The sequence below is a fragment of the Prinia subflava genome, chromosome 9, assembly GCF_021018805.1.
Source record: "Prinia subflava isolate CZ2003 ecotype Zambia chromosome 9, Cam_Psub_1.2, whole genome shotgun sequence".
Taxonomy (NCBI): domain Eukaryota; kingdom Metazoa; phylum Chordata; class Aves; order Passeriformes; family Cisticolidae; genus Prinia; species Prinia subflava.
Window position 1 is genome coordinate 34,379,900 of NC_086255.1, and position 21,050 is coordinate 34,400,949.

At 45.6% G+C, this 21,050-nt stretch overlaps 1 protein-coding gene across 1 annotated transcript; it reads right to left on the reverse strand.

Annotated features, from left to right (window-relative positions):
- Positions 1-4,830: 4,830 nt before the first annotated feature.
- Positions 4,831-21,031, reverse strand: SIRT1 (sirtuin 1). The gene is made up of 9 exons (XM_063406391.1): positions 20,581-21,031; positions 18,129-18,245; positions 17,004-17,245; positions 15,565-15,717; positions 13,890-14,037; positions 11,502-11,581; positions 9,001-9,187; positions 7,749-8,306; positions 4,831-6,842 (listed from the first exon to the last, which is right to left on the reverse strand). The coding sequence occupies exons 1-9, from the start codon at positions 21,014-21,016 to the stop codon at positions 6,526-6,528; spliced, it is 2,238 nt and encodes a 745-aa protein (XP_063262461.1). The 5' UTR covers positions 21,017-21,031; the 3' UTR covers positions 4,831-6,525.
- Positions 21,032-21,050: the final 19 nt, after the last annotated feature.

The following is a 21,050-nucleotide window of genomic DNA, read 5'->3' on the forward strand; positions in this document are numbered from 1 at the left end:
TTTCCTCAAACCTTGGGGTATTCAGGAAAGCTTGGATACCACTGTTTAAAAGGATAATGAACACAACTGGAGAATGGCAGTACTTTGAGCTTCAGTGGGAGCATCTTACAATAATTAGTTAAGTATATGTGTTTGCTAATTAGATTAGCATTTGATAAAGCTTCAGAATTCTCACTGGAAGAGACCAGTTGCATGTCACACTTGTATCTGTGTCTCCATCGTGACTCCTGGAGGAGACTTGCTGTTGCCAGAGCAGTGAGTCCTGGACTGTAGTCGTGGGTTAGTTGCACGTGTCACCTTAGTGCAGGGGTGAAGGTGGAATTTGCATGGCAGAACTGCCCAGGCCTCCTGAGCTGCAGCAGATGTTTGTCCCTCATGTTCCAGGGCAAAGCGAAGAACACGGTGTAGAACTGTTAAAGCAGTGAGCCCTGCTTGAGCATGGTTTGCCTCCTTTGGCACTTCGTGGGAGTTGCTGTTAGTGAGGTTGTTACTCATCATAGTTAGAGCTTCAAGCCATGGTATTCCCTTTAAGAATGTTTATAAACTACTCTGAAGAGGGTTTTAATTCATAGCTGCTCTCTTCTGCAGTAAACTTGATTTATCAGTAATAAATGAAGCTTAATGTAATCAAATGTAAATAACTATAAAAGAATGCTCCTTAAAGGCACGTGAAGTTCTGCAGTTAAGATAAATGCAGATAGAAGCTCTCATTTAATAGTAGTTTTCAGCACTGGTAGAGTGTTGAACCTCTCAAGAGTGGCTGTGTTGACTTCCTGTGTGCAACCAGAACTGTGTACTTGTATGAACTATGAGGAATTGCCTTACTCAGTTTTTGAAGGGGAGGAAAAATGAAGAGGAAAAACGAAGTATTTGCTTTCCCTGACAAGTGACAGGGTCCCATTGCTTACCAAGAGGATATTTCTAACTTGCCAGGTCAGAGTGGGGTTTGGGTGCACCAATTATCACCCTACTGTTTTGGACCTTCAGTCTTGCAGTTCGTGTTTGTGTTGGTCCAGTCTACAGCAATGGCTTCAAAAACCTTAGCTAGGCCTTGAGAGGTGCAGAGCATCTCCTGTCACCTGCCATCACCAGGTAAACACAGCACCCCAGAGCCCCAGGAAATGCCCTTGGCTGTTTGCCTGCTCTGTGTGCACAATTGATCAGTGCAGTAACTCCACCAGCCATCAGTTCTGTACACTTGAGTTCCCTGAGCGTGTCACTGAGTCCTCAGGCTTTTTATTTCCTTGGGGAAGGGAGCCTGTTTGTGCCTAGACACAGAATTTTCTCTGTGCTGCTGCCTCTTACTCTGATTTCCTTTCTGTGAGTGTGCTAAGACTTTGCAACTGTAAGACTTTGCAACTGTGAGCCTTTGCCTGCCCATTTCTGCAGAAGTGGTGAATGAGAAAGATTTGTTACCACATAACCACAAGGCAGCTGGGGTGGGGGAGGAAGCACCTAATCTGGCACTAACAGCACACTAGAACTGTGCTGAAATACCCTGTCTACAGCCCTGCTGGTCTGAACAGTCTGAGTTCCTGCACATCCCCTGGGTTTGAACTATTTGCTTTACAAAACAACAGAATAAGGTGTGGCAGGTGCCATGAGTGTCAGCTGTGTCCTTACATTAGCTAGGACAGCACTTGGCATTGTTATTTTTCTCCAGCCAAAGGCACATCTGCTTCAGATTAGGAAAATGAGGTTTGGGACTCACGTTGTGCATAGGAACCACCCTGTTAGTAATTTCAGCATCGCTGGTGTGTACAGTGCTGGTGGGGATCTTTATCTCACCAGTGCTCCAGGCTGCTCTTACCAGCAGGTCGTGAATCCTCACCTGTGCAGTCAATGTCTGCAGGTGTTCCCTGCTGCCTTCCCTGTGCCTGTTTACATGAGGAAACAAAAGATTAATGTTACACAAAGACTTCAGTTTGAGTGGAGTGCAGAATCAAGTTTCCTTCTCTTTTTCGAGCAAACCCAGCAGCGTGTCTGGGAGAAGGAACAGAGTTGGCAGACTGGAGCCGAACACCAGCTTCCCCTGGAGATTGTATCTGCCGTGTCTTTGAAGAATTTCAAAGGTAAAGCCAATGTCATTTTCTGTGGCCTGATCCTGCACAAAGGCTCTGTGGGTGCACCTGTAGCAGCAGTGTTCCACTGCTCCGGGGTGCAGCATCTCCAGGAGTCCGAAGCTGTCCCTGGCAAGGTATCCAAACGAGGTGCCAGGGTTACCTTAGGAGCAAGCAAAGGGGGAGGGAAATTGAGATAAGGAACATCAGCAGGATCTTTAGATGAGGAAGCAGCTGGAATAGCCCGACAGGCTGAGGCGTTAATGCAGAGGCGGGGCCCTGCAGGGATTTCTGTCAGTGCCCAGTAGGGATGCTCAGAGTTCTGGAGTGTGGAGCAGGAGGGTGGTGATGCTCCACAGGGACTGAGGCCAATCCTCCCCTGCATTCAGCATTACTGGGGTGGTCTCTGTGGACCCCAGTGTCAGGAGCTTCTGTGGGATCCAGGGCTCCCTGTGAGGCACCCACCTGCTGGGAGATGGAGGATCCCCCTCAGCTAAGGCTTGGACTTGGGAGCAGGGCTCTGCCATCGGAAAGGGTATTGAGTATAATTGTACAGAGTTAAAAACCCATGGCCAAACAACAAAATGCCACTGAAAGGTGCTTGTGTTGTGTTTCTAAGGACTTCCAGTTTGTGTTTCTTTGTGGGTTTCAAAATAACTGAATTTGTAGTTTGTTTGCTTTGTCCGGGGTGCCCGTTCTGGGTGATCCTGCTGCAGGAGCTGCTCACAGGGAGCCTGGGCTGTCACTCCAGGGCACGTGGGAGTGGGGTTTGCAGGAAAACAAGAGTTTCTCTTACTCTGTGAGAGTAGAAATAACAGTCCCATGGTGAGAGCACTTGGGGTTGTGTCCCTTAAGAAACAGTCCTTTGAAGACCTGTGGTGCTGTACCTGCTTGCACCATCCCCAGGGCAGGACAGAGGCTCTGGGTGTGCCTGGCTGGAGTTTCTGGGCTGTTCTTTCCAGGGTTGCTGTGAACAGAGACAGCTCAGCTCCTGGAGCTGCTCTGACTGCGCTGCACCTGAGAACTGCTGGGCTGCCTTCATCTGAGGCACAAACCACCCATAGCTAGCCCAGGTGCTTCCAGAAGGGAATGAGAGGGAGATGGGCCTCCAGGAGCCTGGGAGCCCTGTCCCACCTGACTTTGCCCAGCTCCCCTCCAAGGTCCCATGGCAGAGCTGCACAGTCGGTGAGTGGTGCTTCACTTCAGTGCCTCTGCTTTTCTGAGCCTTGGGCCTCATGCTGGGGGAATAAGCAACAACTCTTTTCCCTTGGTGCACCATTATTGGGATTATTGTTGCTATTATTTTCCTACTGAGTCCTAACAGTCTGTGTCTTCTTGAAAGTGCCTAGCAAAGAGTAACTCGGGGTGCAACTCCATGACTTCTCAAGGATTTATAGCTAGCTTACAACCCATTGTTACCTAGACATGGCCAGTTGTTTTACTCTGAAATTCAGCATTTTGCACTGGGTTTATTCTCAGTCACTTTGTAGATAAGTCTGTCATGCAAACAAATGCAATTGCTTTTCAATTTGATTGTTCTGGTTCAGTATTTAAGCATAGATTATTACTGAGCTTGAGGTACTCCCTGTGTACCTTTTCTCCCTTTTTGAGTTTGATTCTGAATGCTGATTTCATTAGAGTTTTGTGCTCCTATAGCCCTCCTAACTGGATATTGTCTGTCCCTTTGTTGTCGTGCATTTAAAAATATAATTTTCCATAATCAGAAACACTAATTAAAAACGTACTGAACTCAAGCCAGATCCATAGAAAATGGATGGCCATTAAGAAGAAATTATAACAAGATGTTTAAATATGTGCTTCTTTAAATACTCTTGCAAGGTCATTATTGTGGCTAGTGTACCAGAATAGGCTGGAAGGTGGCTGGGGAATGGCAAACAAATGCTTGTATTTTGCTCTTTTGTTCAGTGCATCTATTCAATATAAATACTGAGGGCTAAGATATTTTCATAGGGTAGTTATGTAAATTATCAGAAAAATAAGTGATCTCCTTTTTTGAGATTGTACAAATTACAGCTGGACCTGAACATGCTCTGCCTTACTTCCAGACAAATTTCATGCGAGGTGCTGAGTACTTTGGAATAACAAAAAACTGTGATAGCAAAGGTTTCCTCATGCCCATCATTTGCTTCATCATTGTGCTAAATACTCTTGAAAGTGGGGAAAGGGCAGTGTGTGAAATGGAGAAGCAAGAGAGTTTGGGGTTCTTCTGTTCAAATAATATCAAAGACACAAGAAAGAACAAAATGCTGAACTTCTTCATCTGAGTGCAGAAGAAGGTGCAGCTGTTCTGTTCAAGAGGAAGAGTGTTTTCAGGTGATTCAAAGTAATAGACAGGAAAACATCTGTGTGTGTTGAGTCTGTTTTCAATGCTTTGTGCCTCGAGCCGTGAGTTTTCCCATCTCTTTTTTTCTCTTCCAATACAAATCAATCCCTGTTTGAGAGGTGGTGGTTCAGGAGTGCAGTGGAAGGTGTTCCCTACTGGGAACACATTAAACTGGGCCCTGGCCCTTGAGGGCCACAGGAGGGATTTGCTGCAGCCTGGGCTGGGCTCAGCAGAGCTGCAGCCCCCAGGGAGCCACGGGAGAAGCCCAGAACAATCCGGGGCAGCTTCACTCAGGCTTTGCCAGGGGCAGGTGCAAAAGAGCCATTTCCTATGCAATGCCTTCCATTAGCCAGGGTAGTCCTTGACTTTATGGGGCATCTTTGGCAAGTTTGTAAGGTACAGCTAGAAATTAACAGAAACCGGAAATCAAATGACAGTTTTAATAGACTTTAGAACAGAGTGTACGAGTATAAAACACTGGTTTTGTATTTCAAAAGTTGCAGGAAGATAGCCAGTCATTTTAAACAGTCTTCTACAAAACATATGCCAGTAGATTACATAAAAGACACTATATACAATATAAAAGAGCAGAAAACAATCCTCACTGTAAAAATAATTTAAAACAAAGTATTTCAATTTAAAATATCTCCTATAGCACAAACTAATACATTGTGACATGCAAGTGAAAACTAAACATATTGCATTCTTTAATGTAGCCAAATAAGAGCTGTATTAAATTTGGACAATGAGACAACATGCCAACATTTCCCGATGAATACAGGAGGCTGTTCTTAAATATTTTTTAACTGCTGTATTATGTTCAAAAAACAGCTACTATACATCTTCCAAAATGTAATAAATATTAAAGCAAAGTATATGAATAATCTACATCGTAGAGTTCATTTGGGCCAATGTTGAAAAAGTGGTTTATAGAAAAATGCTGTTTCACTGACTACTGCACTGTGCAATTGTACAAAATAGTTCTAAAGGCTTGGAAACAATCTGCACTTGAGCATTTGCAACATCCAGATTTAAGGCAGCCTAGCGCTTGGGACGGCAGGGTGGGAGGAGCCGCTTTGCTTTTGGTGTCCAAGGTGGAGCTGGCAGCTGGAGGAGCTTTCCCAGCTGAGGGAGGAGCTCAGGGCAGCAGGTCCCTGATCTGCAGTCAGAGGCTCCCAGCTCTGGAGTCAGTCTCTCGTGGGCTTGGTGCATCAGTGAGCACAAAGGAAGAGCTTCATTGCTGCGTGGGGGGAACATTCTTCTGACTCTGCTTCCACACTGGAGCCTTGGCCATTCCTCAAACGCCAGTGACAAAGCAAGCTGCTCTAGATGTGACTGCTGGATACGGCGTGACAGACTCCCACTGGGGGAACTTTCCTGTTTCAAATGGACTCTTAACTGCTAAGGAGCCAATGCCAACAGCGCTTCATGTCCACTCAGTCATACACTCAGCAACCTAAGCATTTTCACAGCACTTCCTGATCAAGCTAAAAACCATTGGATTCCTCAAGTGCCGCTGTCTTGTTTCCACCTCGCTATCTGCTCGCAATTATGTATGTCTCAAACATACAAAGGAACTGTTAAAGCAAAAAAAATTAGCTGCCACAGTAGGTCTTAGAAAATGCCAGTGTTTAATGACAGACTAGGTGTGAATGAAAGGTTTAGCAGAAGCTTAATATTTAAATCAACCAAAATGTTACAAAGCAAGAGGTGTGAAAATACCATTCTTTGGTCTAAATTAGCTGTTCCCTTTATATTAGTTTAACATTCCAATGGCTTTTTCAAAACTGTTTAAAAATAATATAAGCTGAGATTTATTAAGCAAAAATATGTATTATATACATGGACGCCTGATCAGACAGATGAACTTAAAAGTGAACATAGTGACAGTTGTTGAGATAATCCTAGTACCTTAAAAAAAAAAGATGAGTTAGTGTTGAGTGCGCAGTAATAGATTTTTATTGAAAAAGGTAAAAAACTAAGCATGAAAATCTGTTTTAGTTATTTATAAACACTACGTCCATATGGTTTCGTTGCTCTAACTTCAGACGTAAACATTCCTCCTGACACGCCAAAGCTCCTGATGCTGGTGGAAGTTCCTGTCAGCAGTCAGCCCTCACTTCACAGCGCGGCGCTCGGGTGCTCCGGCCCTGCAGCCTCGTTGGTCTCCACTTCCTCAGCTGCCAGCTCCTCCTGTTCGTCTCCATCCGCCCCGAAGGCGGGCTCCTCCTCCCGCTCGGGAGCATCCTCGTCCTCTATGCCATTGTAAAACTCCTCCATCTCGCTCTCGTCCTCCACATCTAAGCTGTGGCTGCGGCACGAGCCGCTCTCGCTGCTGCTGCAGGAGCTGGAAGATAGGATATCGTCTTCAGAGTCCGAGTACACCTCGGCCCCGTGGAAGATGTAGCGATTGGGCGGCACAAACAGATACTGAGTACCTGCAACAGAATTCAACAGTCAGGACGTGCTGCAGGAGGGCACTGAGGCAACATCTGGCAGGCTCGGGGTTGGAAGGTACCTGCGGAGATCTGTTCAGCAGGGACTCTTCACTGACAAATCAGATTACATGAAAATGCATTTATGTCCATGTGTGTGCATTTATTGTGAAGGACAGAAGAAGTGCTTCACTGGAAAGCTCAGTGTTCCTCCGCCCCCTCCCTCTGACACCCAAGAGAATTTATGCTGATTGCTCAGCAGTTTTGTGGGAACACATTCCCAGCTAGATTTCCTCTACCTGTGACAGAATGGGAGCCCCTGCATGGAGTATCAGACAAAGTCTAAACCCAGCCTTTCCTTTGGAAAACTGCACTTTCATTCCTGACTCCTTACAAGACTGCACACTGGAGGGCTTCCTTGGAAAGTCTAAGCTTTCCTTAAAAACATGCCTCAATCCTCACAAATCTCACAGCTGTGAGATATTTAAGACTTTTAAGTCCTGTCATGACTTTGTTTTCCAGCTCTGCTGCAATACCAAATCATGCTCTACTGTGACCAGCTTCTGAACACCTCAGGATCAAACGAGCTTTTCGGAAAATTCATTTGAAAATGTTACAAAGGGATTTATTTTTTGATACCTACCTTCAGCCTCCTAAACTTTGATCTTTTAGGTGAGGATGTAATCACTGATTTTAAAACCTATTACAAAATACAAAAAATATTTTCTACTGGCTTCTCCAAAAGAAGTAAATTGTTCAAGGAGAATTATGTGGAGACTTGCCTGAACAAAAATAGCCACTGAAACCCACTCAATGCCTCAAGAGTAACTTATTTATCACTTTGAAGTAAGTCTAGCATAAATGTACCAGCCAAAAGAAAGCAAAATACTGAAAAGCATGAACACTTACCATCCAGCCTTTTGCTAATCTGTTCTTTTGCAGATCTGTTTACCCAACACTTCTTCAGTATTTCACTCTTTTCTTTATATTCTCCATCGTTAGATCCATTTTCCTTCATTGTTTCAGAGTTCATTAGCTCACTAGCAGGATTTTCAGCGTTTTCTGATGACCCCTGTGTGTCCTGGGGTGTCTCCTCTGAGCAGGTCCCTTTAGTTTCTGGGGCAGGCTCACAGTTTTCTCCCTTACATTCAGGTGGGTGTTGTGACACCAGCGCAGGCTCAGGGGGGCTCATCCTTTCTGGTGAACTGGAGCCTTCTGAAATGTTCAGAGGGGTTGGTGGGAGCTCAGCCGAGAGCACTTCGAGCTCCTTGTGCGGCCGTGGAGGCTTCTCTGTGATCTCGGAAAGTTTTACCGGGTTGGAGCAAAGTTTTGTGTATTCACTGCCCAACCTCTGGCATAATTCATTGATGATAACATCACAGTCTCCGAGAAGCTCCACGTCAAAGTGTAGATGAGGCAAAGGTTCCCTATTAATTAAGATCTGAGGCACTTCATGGGGGATGGAACCTGGAGATGGAAAAGAGAATCCAAAGGTAATCCAAAACTTGGGTTTTACTTCCAGCAGAGACCTACTCAGAAAGCTCAGGCTTCTCTTCACTTGCAACAAGACAAAAGCAGCCAGGTCAGGAGGAAGGCAAGCCAGTCCCAAATTTACCAATGGCAGTTTGAGGTGCTGTGCCTACTGTAGCCTGGTTAGATGGGCTTTTACCATCATTTTTTCATTAAAAACTTTCCTCAATCACTGAGAAACACACGCACAAAGATACTGGCTACAGTAATATTAAAAAGATAAAAATTAGTACTATAATCTCTTCAAATTATGTTGATTTTGTGCATTTGTTTTATGTGCTTAAGTGCACATGAGGAATATACTGCTTTTGAGATGTTTCCTTTATAAGCATATTGCAAGTAGGGAGAGAAATTAATCTTAGAATAAAGTCATTCAGGTTTTAAGAGTAGTTTTGCAGATAATCATTTAATTACCTTGAGATCTACCTGGAATGTAGAAGGAGCACTTAGAATTTGTTACTTTCTCGATTTTGCATTTCAGCTTTACATAGGCAAGCAGCTTTCATCTTAAAAAAGGTGGTGCTCACTGACTTGAGCCAAGGGTGATTCTAAGAGCTCGAGTTTCTTAACTGAGAATTGCACTTCTGGTCCAAATTTTTAAAAGAAAGTATTACCAGAGACAGTCACTTACTTGGGATCAATGCTACTGGTCTTACTTTGAGCGAAGACCCAATGACGATGAGGAGATCCACCTCGTTCTTGTCGTACTTCATGGCGCGGTGGAACTGCTCGGGCAGGTTCTCCCCGAAGAACACGATGTCCGGCTTCATGATGGCCAGCGGCTCCTCGGGGGGACAGCGGGGACAGCGCGGCACCACCTGCACACAGCACACGCTGTCACCCCTGCACAAAACACTGCAGGCTCACTGGCACCTCTTCTGCACACACACGGACGCCTCTGGGACATTTCCTCACTGCACTGGTCTGTGGATGTACCAACAACTACACTTCCTACTCCTGCCTGCAGCAGCTGCTGGGGAGGTAAAGCTGCAGCAGGAATAAAGAGGGAGAAACCAGGCAGGTCTACACCACAAGCCAAAGCCCAGCAGTCATGCTCAACACCAACGGAGCACGCCTCCCATCTGACAGGAATGGATTCTTAGTTTAATTGAGTAAATATTCAGATTTCACCGTCAGGTTCCCATTGAGGATCTGATACAAACCCTGTCCTATCCAAGAGTCTTTTGTAGAGTTTTGCCTGGAGTTTCTCCTCTCCTCCAAAAAGTTCCATGTGTTACACACACAAAGATACAGGGCACTGTGGCAGGCAGCTGGCTAAGAGATACAGGACTAGAACAGAGGCCAGAACTTGCTTGGTCTCCATTTTAAACTTTCCTAATTCCTCCAGAAATAGAGGAGAATGGAGACCAAGCAAGTTCTGGCCTCTGTTCTTGTCCTGTTTGTAGAGAAGTAGATTCCCTTTTCTCCTGAGCCAGGGAGTTTTCTGATCTTTGGGAAAGATCTTTCAACTCTTTCCTATCTAAAGACTTTTTAAGAGAGAACAAAAGCAAGAAGATGAGTGATCGAATTACAGACAATACTGACCAATTTCCTTCTCATAGTTCAAATGTTTTTGGCTAGTGTTAAAATATAACACTTCACAATAAATCCAAGGAGCTGCCATCATACAGAAACCATCACAAGCTACAAATTAGAGCTGTAAAGGTGTGAAGATATGTATATTACCTATTGCAATAGAAAAATACCTGAAAACTGACATTTAAATGCATAACAAGTCCCTACTATACAGAGAACAGCTGCAGAAAAAAATAATATAGCATGTTGAAAGTTTAAATGAAAGAATTAGTTTTGTAGATGCCTGCAGTGGGACAGAAGACACTCTCCAAATTAGAAAATATCACAAGTAGAAGGCCTTCCTCTAGTGTCAAATGATCTTTCCCAAAAATTAAAGTCTTTGAACAAAGAAAAACCTTGTGGGATGGATGCCTTGTGGGATAAGAAGCAATCTGGCACAAGAGCTAGGAGCTGCTGTGGTGGAAACCTTCACCCTGCTCCGGAGCAAGAGAGAACCCAATAATCCCACAGCCAAAAGAAACCAACCAAAGGATTCCCCAAAAAGGAGCAGATGGCTAAAATGAATCTTGAACTTCTTCCTCAGATCTTTATGTATTAGAAAGAGAAAATCTAACTCCAGCCAGCTGGCTCTGGAGCTAAAGGAACAAAAAATATCTGTAGGATGTTCTTAAAACTAATATTCTTAAGCGCAAAGTAAACCAAATTTCACATTCAGTATTTCAGTGTTACAAGGCTTCAGGCTTGTGAGATTCACATTTCTTAAAGCTTTAACTCAAACATCTCTTCTGAAAGGCTTTCACTGACTTCACTGCCGGAAGGATTTCCATCCCTTCCATGTTTCTCACCTAAAGCTGCAACTGTGGACTCTGAAGCATTTTTAAAAAATCCCAAGGAGCATGCAGAGAGTCCCCTTTCATTTGCATAAACAAGATCTTTTTGATCACAGAACCATCACCCCTGTTCCTTCAAAAGAAGGGGAAGAAGGGCACAGGCAGAGAGGGTCTCTCCAAGTCAAAGGTGGATCTGCTCTGACAGAGCAGAACCAGCTCCTGCCATGGTCCCGGGTCACTTGACACCCAGACATGGAGAGTTTGGAACATGGAATAGCTCAGGAGTCCTGGGAAGCAACACCAACACCCCATTTGATCTTGCTCAGAGCCTGGCTAGCAATTCCTCCATGTATCAGCTGCTGTTTGAAACACATTTTTAATACAGGTAAATACTCAAAGAGCAGCCAATGCTATAGAAGGCTAAGAATGCTTTCTCAGTGTGACTCTAAATTCAGATTATTAAATTATTCAGATTATTAAATTCAGATTTCCACTTACCATTTAAACTCTACTTTTTATCAGAGGAGCCAATAAAAAGTGACTCTTAAGGTTTTGGTCTGATTTTTGCCATTACCTAATTTTCGCAGTGCAGTATTTGAGTATACTTTTAAATACCAGAGGAAATGCTAAAATACAGAGAGGCACTTTTATGAAACACATGCAGAGATACGGAGGCTCTGAAAAGCAGATCTTATAAGCAATCCCAGTCTGATGGTTCAGGGTTTGGTTATTAGAAAGCTGCAATGAGTCAAAGCAGATTTTTTACCTGATTGAAAATATCTCCTCGAACAACTTCACAATCAACTTTGTATTTACAGATCAGGCAGGAAGCTGTTGCAAAAGAACCTGAGGGGAAAAACCCACATGGTAGCATCAGGATTTTCAGTCATTCAGATTTGATCTTATGCCCAAGCTGTGTTGACAAAAAGGCTGTTAGGTTATAGTGCTACAGAAATCAGGCATTAAAAAAGGCAATGTAAAATTAAGAAGAGATCCTGTAATACTAGAAGTTGTAGTTCTTCTGGGTGTTAGTGAGCAGAAATCTTGTTTTAGGAGTAGCCATATACCACATGCATGTCAACAGGAATGGTTCTGTGTCCTGTCATTCCCCTGACCTGTGCAAGCACAGACAAGGAGCAGAGAACAGGAACTGCCCTTCTCATTGCACAGCTGGTGCTGCAAACAGCAGCAGGAGCACACAGCAACTCCAAAACTGTAGCACAGAACTAAGAAAATGCTTTAGTAAAGACAATATGCTTTCAGGGTATTGTATCTGGGTAAGACAAAGAGTGAAAGCACAGAAAAACCTGGAGCACATCATTTGTGAGCAACTGGCAGCTCAGGCCTGCTGGTCACTGCAGGCCTGCAAACTGCACAGCTTCTGAAACCCTGCTCAGCACTGCAATCCCCCAGCAGAACCCCCAGAGGGATTCCAAGGCCTGTGGGGGGTATGACAGTTATTTGCTCATTGTGATTAGCTGATAGTAATAACTGAGAGCTCCATAGAGCACCTTAAGGACACGTCTGTCAGGCACCTGCTGCTACCTCCCTGCAGCCCCATTCTGTGAATTATTTTTCACCATCAGAAGTTTGGTGCCCGTGCAAGAGCCATGGCCACAGCCTCTGCTCACTCAGCTCCAGCAGTGGCAAGGAGTACAGTCTGACTCCAGATGCACTGGCTGAATGCAAGAGCCATTTTAAATACAGCAGAGTGCATCTCAGACACTGCAGTTTTCACAGGAGGAACTCTACTGCAGGTCTGCAGTGACAGATGGGTCTGAAGGTTCACATAAGAACTCCCCCAATCACTGCAAGGTTCTTTGTTAACTGCTCATGATTAACGTGCCATTTGCCCCAGCCAGAGGAAAAAGTAGAATAAATACATCAGTGTGAACGGAAGAACTCTTCAGAACTCTTCAGCCACCACCATTAGGCAACAACCATCTGGTAAAGAGCAGTAGCTGTAGGCCAGACAAAACTTAATGTGCTCAAAACCACCTTTGCTAATTTCCAAAGGCCTCAAAATCTCCAGGTGCATGTTTTTACAGAATCTGTTTCATTCAGAATCACCTTGTACACGACATACACTAAAGATGATCCCATCCCTGGAGTGCAGCTGGAAAAATGGGGAGCTGGAGCACAGCAGTGACGTGCAAAGAGCCAGCCACGTAAGAGGTTTGTGATAAATGCCTCATCTGGAATGCCAAATGAAAGAAAATGTGACACACTAGGCACAGACAGAAACCAGCCCTGGGGCTGGGGAGCTGACAGGAGATGCTGCTGGTGCTGCTTGGGCCCCATTCACAGCACTGTGCTTGCTGTGCCTGGAGCATCAAACCTCACAGATCTGGCACTGAGCTAAGCTTTGAAGGTGTGGAGACCATGGGAGCTGGGCCCCTGGCAAAGGTGCAATTAGATGGAGGGGCCTTACAAACATGCCAGTGCTGCTTTCAGATGATTTATTTGCCTGAAGTTTACTAAATGATCCAAACATGCATTTAAGAACTAATTTTCCACATGCTTCTCTTGAAAATTAATCCTTGGACTCTCAGCTTGACATATGCAAGTCCTTGGAAATGGAAAGCATTTCAAGCAATTCCACTTAATTAGGCCTCATAATTACAGAATGTGTATGACACTGAAGGTGTAACAAGACGATCTTCAGTTCAACTGAACTGGTGATTAATCCTCAATGTTTTATACATGAGGTGAAATCACTGAAGTGTCAGGGTATTTTAAGATTTCAGTGGAATATGACCTAAATAAAGAGTCAGATAGCACGCAGACTCCCATTCCATTGATGGGCAGTGAGAAGGACCCATGGCAAGACTGATTTCCATGTTATGTTCTCACACAGATCAAGAAGCACCAAATGCATTTTAAAGTTACAGTCTAAGCTTGTGCCAACAGGGTGTGGATCTTCACTGATACACTCCATCAAGCTCAATTGCTGAAAGGAGTTATTTCTACTTGAAACACTTCTGATTTAAATATGTACCTGTCTAAAACAAAATGTCGACATTTAAAAATCAGAATATTCATTGGCAAGAGACAGGAATTCAAGCAAAGAAAACCTAATTCCAACAGCAATTACCTTGTCACATGCACCAGTAAGAATTCCCCAGGGAAAATAAGTGAAACCAAACCCCCTTACCATGACACTGTATTATCCTCTGGATTCCTGCAACCTGTTCCAGTGTGTCTATGTTCTGAGTGTAGTTGCGAAGCAGTTTTCCCTCTCTGTCCATCAAAGCAATGAACTTGTGACACAGAGATGGCTGGAACTGTCCCGGGTAGATTTCCTACGGAATTCAGAAGCGCGTCAGGCGGTGGCAGTGGATGCAGAGCCCTCACCTGGGCTGGCCACTGTCCCCAGCCATCCTGGAGCCTGTCCCCAGCCATCCCACAGCCTGTCCCCAGCCACCCCTGAGCCTGTCCCCAGCCATCCCACAGCCTGTCCCCAGCCATCCCCCAGCCTGTCCCCAGCCATCCCACAGCCTGTCCCCAGCCATCCCAGCGCCTGTCCCCAGCCATCCTGGAGCCTGTCCCCAGCCATCCCACAGCCTGTCCCCAGCCACCCCTGAGCCTGTCCCCAGCCATCCCACAGCCTGTCCCCAGCCATCCCACAGCCTGTCCCCAGCCATCCCAGAGCCTGTCCCCAGCCATCCCACAGCCTGTCCCCAGCCATCCCACAGCCTGTCCCCAGCCATCCCAGTGCCTGTCCCCAGCCATCCCAGCGCCTGTCCCCAGCCATCCCACAGCCTGTCCCCAGCCATCCCAGAGCCTGTCCCCAGCCATCCCAGTGCCTGTCCCCAGCCATCACGGAGCCTGTCCCCAGCCATCCCACAGCCTGTCCCCAGCCATCCCCCAGCCTGTCCCCAGCCATCCCTCCCTGTGCCCCACGCTCCCCTCCCTGCTGGCAGCAGCAGCGGTTTGTCCTGCGCACAGCACAGAGCAATGCCTACATCTCCTCTGGTCTTGAGAACTAGGAAAGCTTTCCTAGAGAACTAGGAAAGCTTTCCCTCCTTTGTAAGTGTCAAGTGACCTCAGTATTTGTTACCAGAAACATGTATTCAGATGGACAGAAAAGAAGGAGGAGGAGTGAAAACGCAAAAAATTAAGAAGTATCAGCTAAATTGGATTTGGACTTTTCTGGTAAAACCTGTGTATAGACAGGCTGCAACTAAGTTCATTTTTTTGTTTGCTTGCTGTGGTGGTTTTTGGTTTGGGGTGGGTTTTTGTTTGTGGGGGGTGGTTTTTTTTAATATTAAAACCCAAAGGAACCGAGTATACTAACAACCATCAAAATCTGTTAGTATCGGGACAGGAGGCATTCAGAGAAAGCCAAGGAGAAAAAGAATGTGTTGGGTTTTCTTCTCCAATCTGTGTAACATGACAGACCAGGAGTATGAATTGTGAGCAAATGGGAGAAAGAATGAGCACAACCACTGGTGACTGATTTTTACAAGTCCTTACTGGTCCTGTAGAAATTCTTATGTCTTGGGTTTGATTTGTTTTTGGTCCCAAGGAAACTGAAGACTAAATGCAGCTGGGTTTTTTGTTTGTTTGTTTCTCCACGTGTCTACAGTTTACAATTCCCTCTTGTCTAAGAGATGTAATCACTGCTTTTGAAACTGTTTAATATCACTGAGATCTTTTCAGCCATGTGAAATGGTTTTGCCTATCATGAACTTACAACAAGAACAGTAAAATAAGTCTTAAAAAGAGTCAGAATGTTGTGGAACATTTCTGGGTTTTATCTGAGTTATGCATTTTAATATAGTCATCTGTCTTTACTGACCAAGACAAGAACTGTTGGAAAACCATACCTTTGAAAACTTAAAAAACGGCCTGGGATCCTTTCTGAAGTATTCTATATCAAACATTGCTTGAGGATCTGGAAGGTCTGGGAAGTCTATGGCAAGGCGTGCATAGATGCCATCTCTGGATCTAAAGTCAGGTATTCCACAAGACACTGACACCTGAAATACATTTTTGCAATCTGAAATAAGAGGAACTACATATTGGACTATAAAGCATTGCTCTTGGAAACCACATTTCTGTATCCTCAGTGTTCAGAAACATTACGAACAAAACCAGTCTGGGTTCTCTGCATTTCTTTTTTCTTTTCTTTCTTTCTCTCTCTCTCTTTTTTTTTTTTTTTTTTTTTTTTTTTTTGGGTCCAATATAACAATTCCCAAATTCCATCAGGAGAAATGGCACAGAAACAAAATTTGACAAGTGGACAAAAACCCCTTTAGTACAGCGTGCACAGGTAGACTGTACAGGATACCAGAACTTGCTTTTACCACTGGAAGTTTTGTCAAATGTGAACAAAAATTTACAGCATTATTGCGTTAAATTTAATTAATAAGTGTTCACTGATCTGCCAACTCAGGCTTAGATACGGTGGTTGATATTTTAAATGTTTTTGACATGCTAACACAGTAACAGTATAGTCTTGCTTTTGAAAAACACATTCTTACTTTTGAAGAATAAAGCCCTTTTGATAAAAGTTGTTTATTGATAAACATTCCTTACCAAAGCATTGTAGTAGTCAATAAGGACTGAAATAATTGTCTCAGACTACCCCAAAATAGCATGGGAAGAGAAGGAGAAACAGGTGTATTGGAAGTATGGAGAGAGCAAGATTGGAGTAGCAGTGCTCTTCCAAAAGCTCGTTAGAATTACTCATCTGCTCTGAATTGTGTCACACCATCTGTGTGTGAACCACAGAAGCAAGAAATGATCTGGTGCACAGGTACAGAGCTGCCAATGTGCAGCAGTTCAGAAATGTCCCTCAGTAAAACAGTGAGTAGCTTTATCACCATCACAGAGCAGTAACATTCAGTCTGCTGAAATCTGATCAAACTGTCCTTATGATAATTCTCCTCCTCTGTCCCCCAACTCTTTTCAAATCCTATTCCTCTAGTCCCTCAAGCTCCATCTGGGATTTTAAGAGATCCACTGAGATTTTGTTTAAAAAATCTCCTTTGTCTGAAGACTAGGACAGAAAATGTTCTGGACAGGTGATGTGTTCTTATTCCATAAGTATTTTGCATGAAAGCAGCTGTTTACAAGTTTCTGTGTCTAAGAATACTTTGTTCTGAGGAGAGAGATGGTGTAATTTCCAAAGGGAGCTGCAGTCCTTGCAGTGGACTGGACTCTTCCCCCAGCACAGTGAGCTGCCCCCGTCCCTGCATGCTGTCCTGAAGTACTGAACCAGCCTGTCTCCACATTTGCACACTGTCCCTGCAGCAGTACCTACCCCGGCTCCAGTCAGGACCATGATCTTCTTGCATTCCTGCAGAAGTTTCACAGCATCATCAATGGTGTTAATATCTTTCCTCTTCTTCCTTTTTGGTGGCTCTGAAAGGATGTTTATCACGATTTGCCACAGGGTCATGTCATCCAGTTCAGGTGGGGGGATCGTTTCTGGCAGCAGGTCCTTCAGGATCGTCCGTGGGTCTGTGCCTAACATGAGGTGCTGCTGAACAAAAGTGTAGGGACCTAAGGAAATTTAAAAACAGATATTTAAACCAGAGTCAGGTACTGCAGATGATCATGGTCATTGTTCCATTTATTAATGCTTGCTAGGACAGTTTCATGAACCCAGTTTAATGCTCAGTTCATCAAATCCCCTGTATTTTGGTCTAAACTCTGAAGTGAGTGCTGGGCATTTATTTATTTATCATTATTTTATGTTAAACCATGAAGGATTTCATAGAAAGTCAGTCAAGTAGAAATCCCACTTCACAGCAAACTTAAACTCTTTAAGAGGTGCAACAGGATTTTCACAATGTGTCTCCATCATTTAGTATTTACGGGAATAAGCTGAAAAGACAACAAACACATATACTTTCCAGAGGTATTATAAACCATCACTCTAAACAGACACAAAGAGCCCAGCAATCCACGGATTTCTGTTGTCTTTTTGGTCATCTAACATGAATTATTTCAGACACGACATCCTCAGGCCATTAAATCAGCCTTTCCAGAAACACTCGAGATGAGGGCTCCCTGCCCTAAAATCAGGGCAGGGATCATCTTGTTCCTTTAAGAGTTAACACTAAGTAGGCAGGCTATAGAAATATGCCATAAACTAATTTAATTTTGTGAGTCTCTGTGTATGCTTTTAACAGGGATCATGGCAGGATTTCTATTCAAGAAAAAAAGAAGACATTGACAATTTTAATCAAAATACAGCAAGTTTCAAGGGGCTCCTTTTTTTAAACTCCTTAAATAACATACACAATAGAGCCAACACCTCTGAGCTGTTCAGAAGCACTAATTGCCAATATTTTTGCAACAGGAAGAATGATTTGAATACTGGGGAGGATTAAGTGACAGTTCAAAGGCAAAGAGCATCTAAGAACAAGCTCCAGGCTTCTACCTATTCGTGGTCTTGGGGTCCAGTCACTGGAACTCGCATGTGAGGCTCTGTCCTCTTCGTCACTGTCACAGGAGTGAAAGCCATTGGCTATGATCTCATCGCTGAGGAGGAAGTTATCTGCAAGACAGCATGACCAGGGGTTACACTCCAGCCCACGGGCACAGCACACTTCAAACAGAGCACAAAAACCAAAATCACGTGCTCAATGCGCAGTTTTGTCACTTAGGCACAGAACACGTCTATTTTTCTTCCCATTTAAAGATACGCTTTCAAGCTGCCGGTAGATTTACTGCAGGGTTTGCTGCCTTCATGCTGGGCTCCAGGGGGCTGGATTCTGACCTTGGTGAAACCTCATTCTCTGAAGTGCTGGGCATTATGGATACTTCACCACAGGAAAAAATCCAAATGTTTTAAACGTACAACTAAAAATGTCTTTCCCTTACAATTCTCACTGCATTCACCTCATTAAAAATCTGGGTAAAATGACAACACGTCACCATTGCAGACAGATTTCTGACTAGGTTTTAAGAGCAGTTTTACAGCATTTTGAAAGAAACCCTCAAGTGCACGTTTGCTGCAACAAATTCACAGGCTTTTGTCAGGGTGCTACCTTGCAGCTGAGTTAGTGTTGCTGACCACATACACAATTTGATATTTCAGCTGTGACACAGAACAAGCTCCCTTGGCCCACCTTCACTAAGCTTCTCTCGTCCATGTGCCCCTGCAGCTGGGCTCGGCTCAGAGTGCCAGAGTCACCTTGGCTCAGGCCGTGCCCTTCAGCCGGGGTAACTCGATCTCACTTCACCTCGCTGAACGAGCCCAGGGCACGGCAAGGCACCGGTGTTACTGAGCTCACACCGAAGGGGAAATCCAAATTCCAACCTGAGCACCTTCTCAGAACTATTCAGCTTTCTAAATTGGCTTTATTAGAGATAGCCTCAGCACCTGTAGCTTAATTTGTTGAAAACCTAAGATATGATCAAAGAACAAATCTCAGCCCTGTTCGCTAAAGCAAAAAATCATTACAGGAGTTCTTAGTCCCTGTCTGAAGAACTGAAGAACCCCCTGCACTATTTTAGCAGTTATTCCACTTGATTCTCAAACAAAGACCACCACAAAACACCATAATTTTTTATTCAGAGGTTGTGTTGTCCTTTTCCTTGTTGACACAAATACTTTATTTTTGATTAGAACAGAAAGAGGTCAGTGACAGGAATCTGTTGTTGGTTCTTGCTATCTTGTTCTTCTGAAGCCACAGGTGCTCATGGACATCGCTATTTCCTACTATCTACATATTTACAGCATTTCAGCTCCACCTCATTGTGCATGAAGTCAGTGAACAGACTGAGAATTTTGGAGAAGGGAATTAATAAGGATCAGCAACTGAGGTGCAGGTTTAACTTCAGTGACCTTTATGGCTTCTGTATCAAGAACCAAAGCTTACATTGTGAAAGACTCCTCACATACCGGTCACAGTGCCCAGGATTTAAGAAACAGCGACAGATACAACAGGATAAAGTAACAGTTTAAACTGGAACACTCCCTGTGTGTTCCTCAAAGGACCAGAGGGGGTAATGCTGGGCAGAAGGAAGCCAGCCACTGCAAAACACGCCTGAGGCTCGGACGGATCTGAGCAAAAGGCTCCGTGTAAGGCACTGGTAAGAGTTCATCAGCTTCGCTCTGAGCTGTTCCAATGGAGTTTTTAAATTCCGAGGCTGTTCCAGGTTTATCATATACCTCTGTTCCTTTCGCGTTGCTTTTGCAGACAGAATTTTTCTGCAGGGTTTTACTATAGAGTTAATGACAAAAGATCTTTAACTGCATCCCAGGATAAAATGTAAAGACTGTACTGGCAGAATGTAGTGTCTGACACATTTCAATAAATCTTTCCAAAGCACTGCTTTAAAAAATGGCCAAAATTAACAACTCTTTCTGAAAGAAACTTTTTAGAAAGATTATAGTTTAGTTTTGTGCTGCGGTCACTGAAACCTTAGCCAAGACCGTCACTTGCAGTTCTTTAAGGAACTGGTCAAAACTCCTGCTCCTGAGCTTATGTGCAAGTTTCTAAGGATCAGAAATAAAATAATTAACACGGCAGAGATTACGAAAAGGAAACTGGGGTTATGATTTTTTCATTTTTAATAACTTGTTGCCAGCAACACAGCAGAATAAATGTTTTCAGGGCTGAGAGCGGAGCCGCCGACCCTGCGCGGCGCCCGGCGCAAGAGGCCTTGACCGGGCGGGCTCGGGGCTGCCCGGGCCGGCGGGGCCGCCCCGGATCGCGGCCGCAGCGCCCGGGGCTCGCTCGCTGGGCGGGGCCGTGGGGGCGCAGCGCCGCTCAGCGCGGCCGGGCCGTGCCCCGCGCCCCGTGCGACACCCGGGGCCGGCGCCGCGCGGGGAGGAGGGACCGCGGGAAGGGGAGGGAGGGGAGAAGGGAGGGGTCGGTCCTCACCGGGGTGCGGGGCCGGCGCCGCGGCCGCCCCGTTCGAACACTGCGCCCGCCCGCAGCCCGGGGCCGCCTCCGCCGCGTCTTCGCCGGGCGCCGCCTCCGCGCCCTCCCCCTGGTCCCGCCGCGGAGGCGGCTCCGCCCGGGGCAGGCCCCGCAGCCCGGCCCCGGCGTCCGCGCCGCTCCGCGCCGCCGCCGCCTGGCCGCCGTCCTCCCGCTCCGCCCGGCCGCCATCGGCCGCCGCGGCCGCCGCCTCCCCCGGCTGCTCCGCGGGCGCGGCGGCGGCGGGCGCGGGCGGCGGCGCCGCGGCGCGGTCGGGGCGCGGCGCGGGCGCGGCGCTCCCCGATCCGCGGCGGTGCCGCTTGGCCGCGGGCTCGGCGCCGTCGCTGCCGGGGCCGGCGGGGCCGCGCGGGCGGAGCGGCGCAGCGTCCCCGTCCGCCATCTTGGCGCCGCCGCAGCCACCGCCCCCCTCGCGC

Coding starts and splice junctions, on each gene's coding strand:
- SIRT1 (XM_063406391.1), bottom strand. CDS start 21,016: ATGGCGGACGGGGACGCTGCGCCGCTCCGCCCGCGCGGCCCCGCCGGC. Junction 14,038..15,564: donor CGTTTTTTAAGTTTTCAAAG/GTATGGTTTTCC, acceptor TGAATTCCGTAG/GAAATCTACCCGGGACAGTT. Junction 8,307..9,000: donor ACCAGTAGCATTGATCCCAA/GTAAGTGACTGT, acceptor TTCCATCTCCAG/GTTCCATCCCCCATGAAGTG.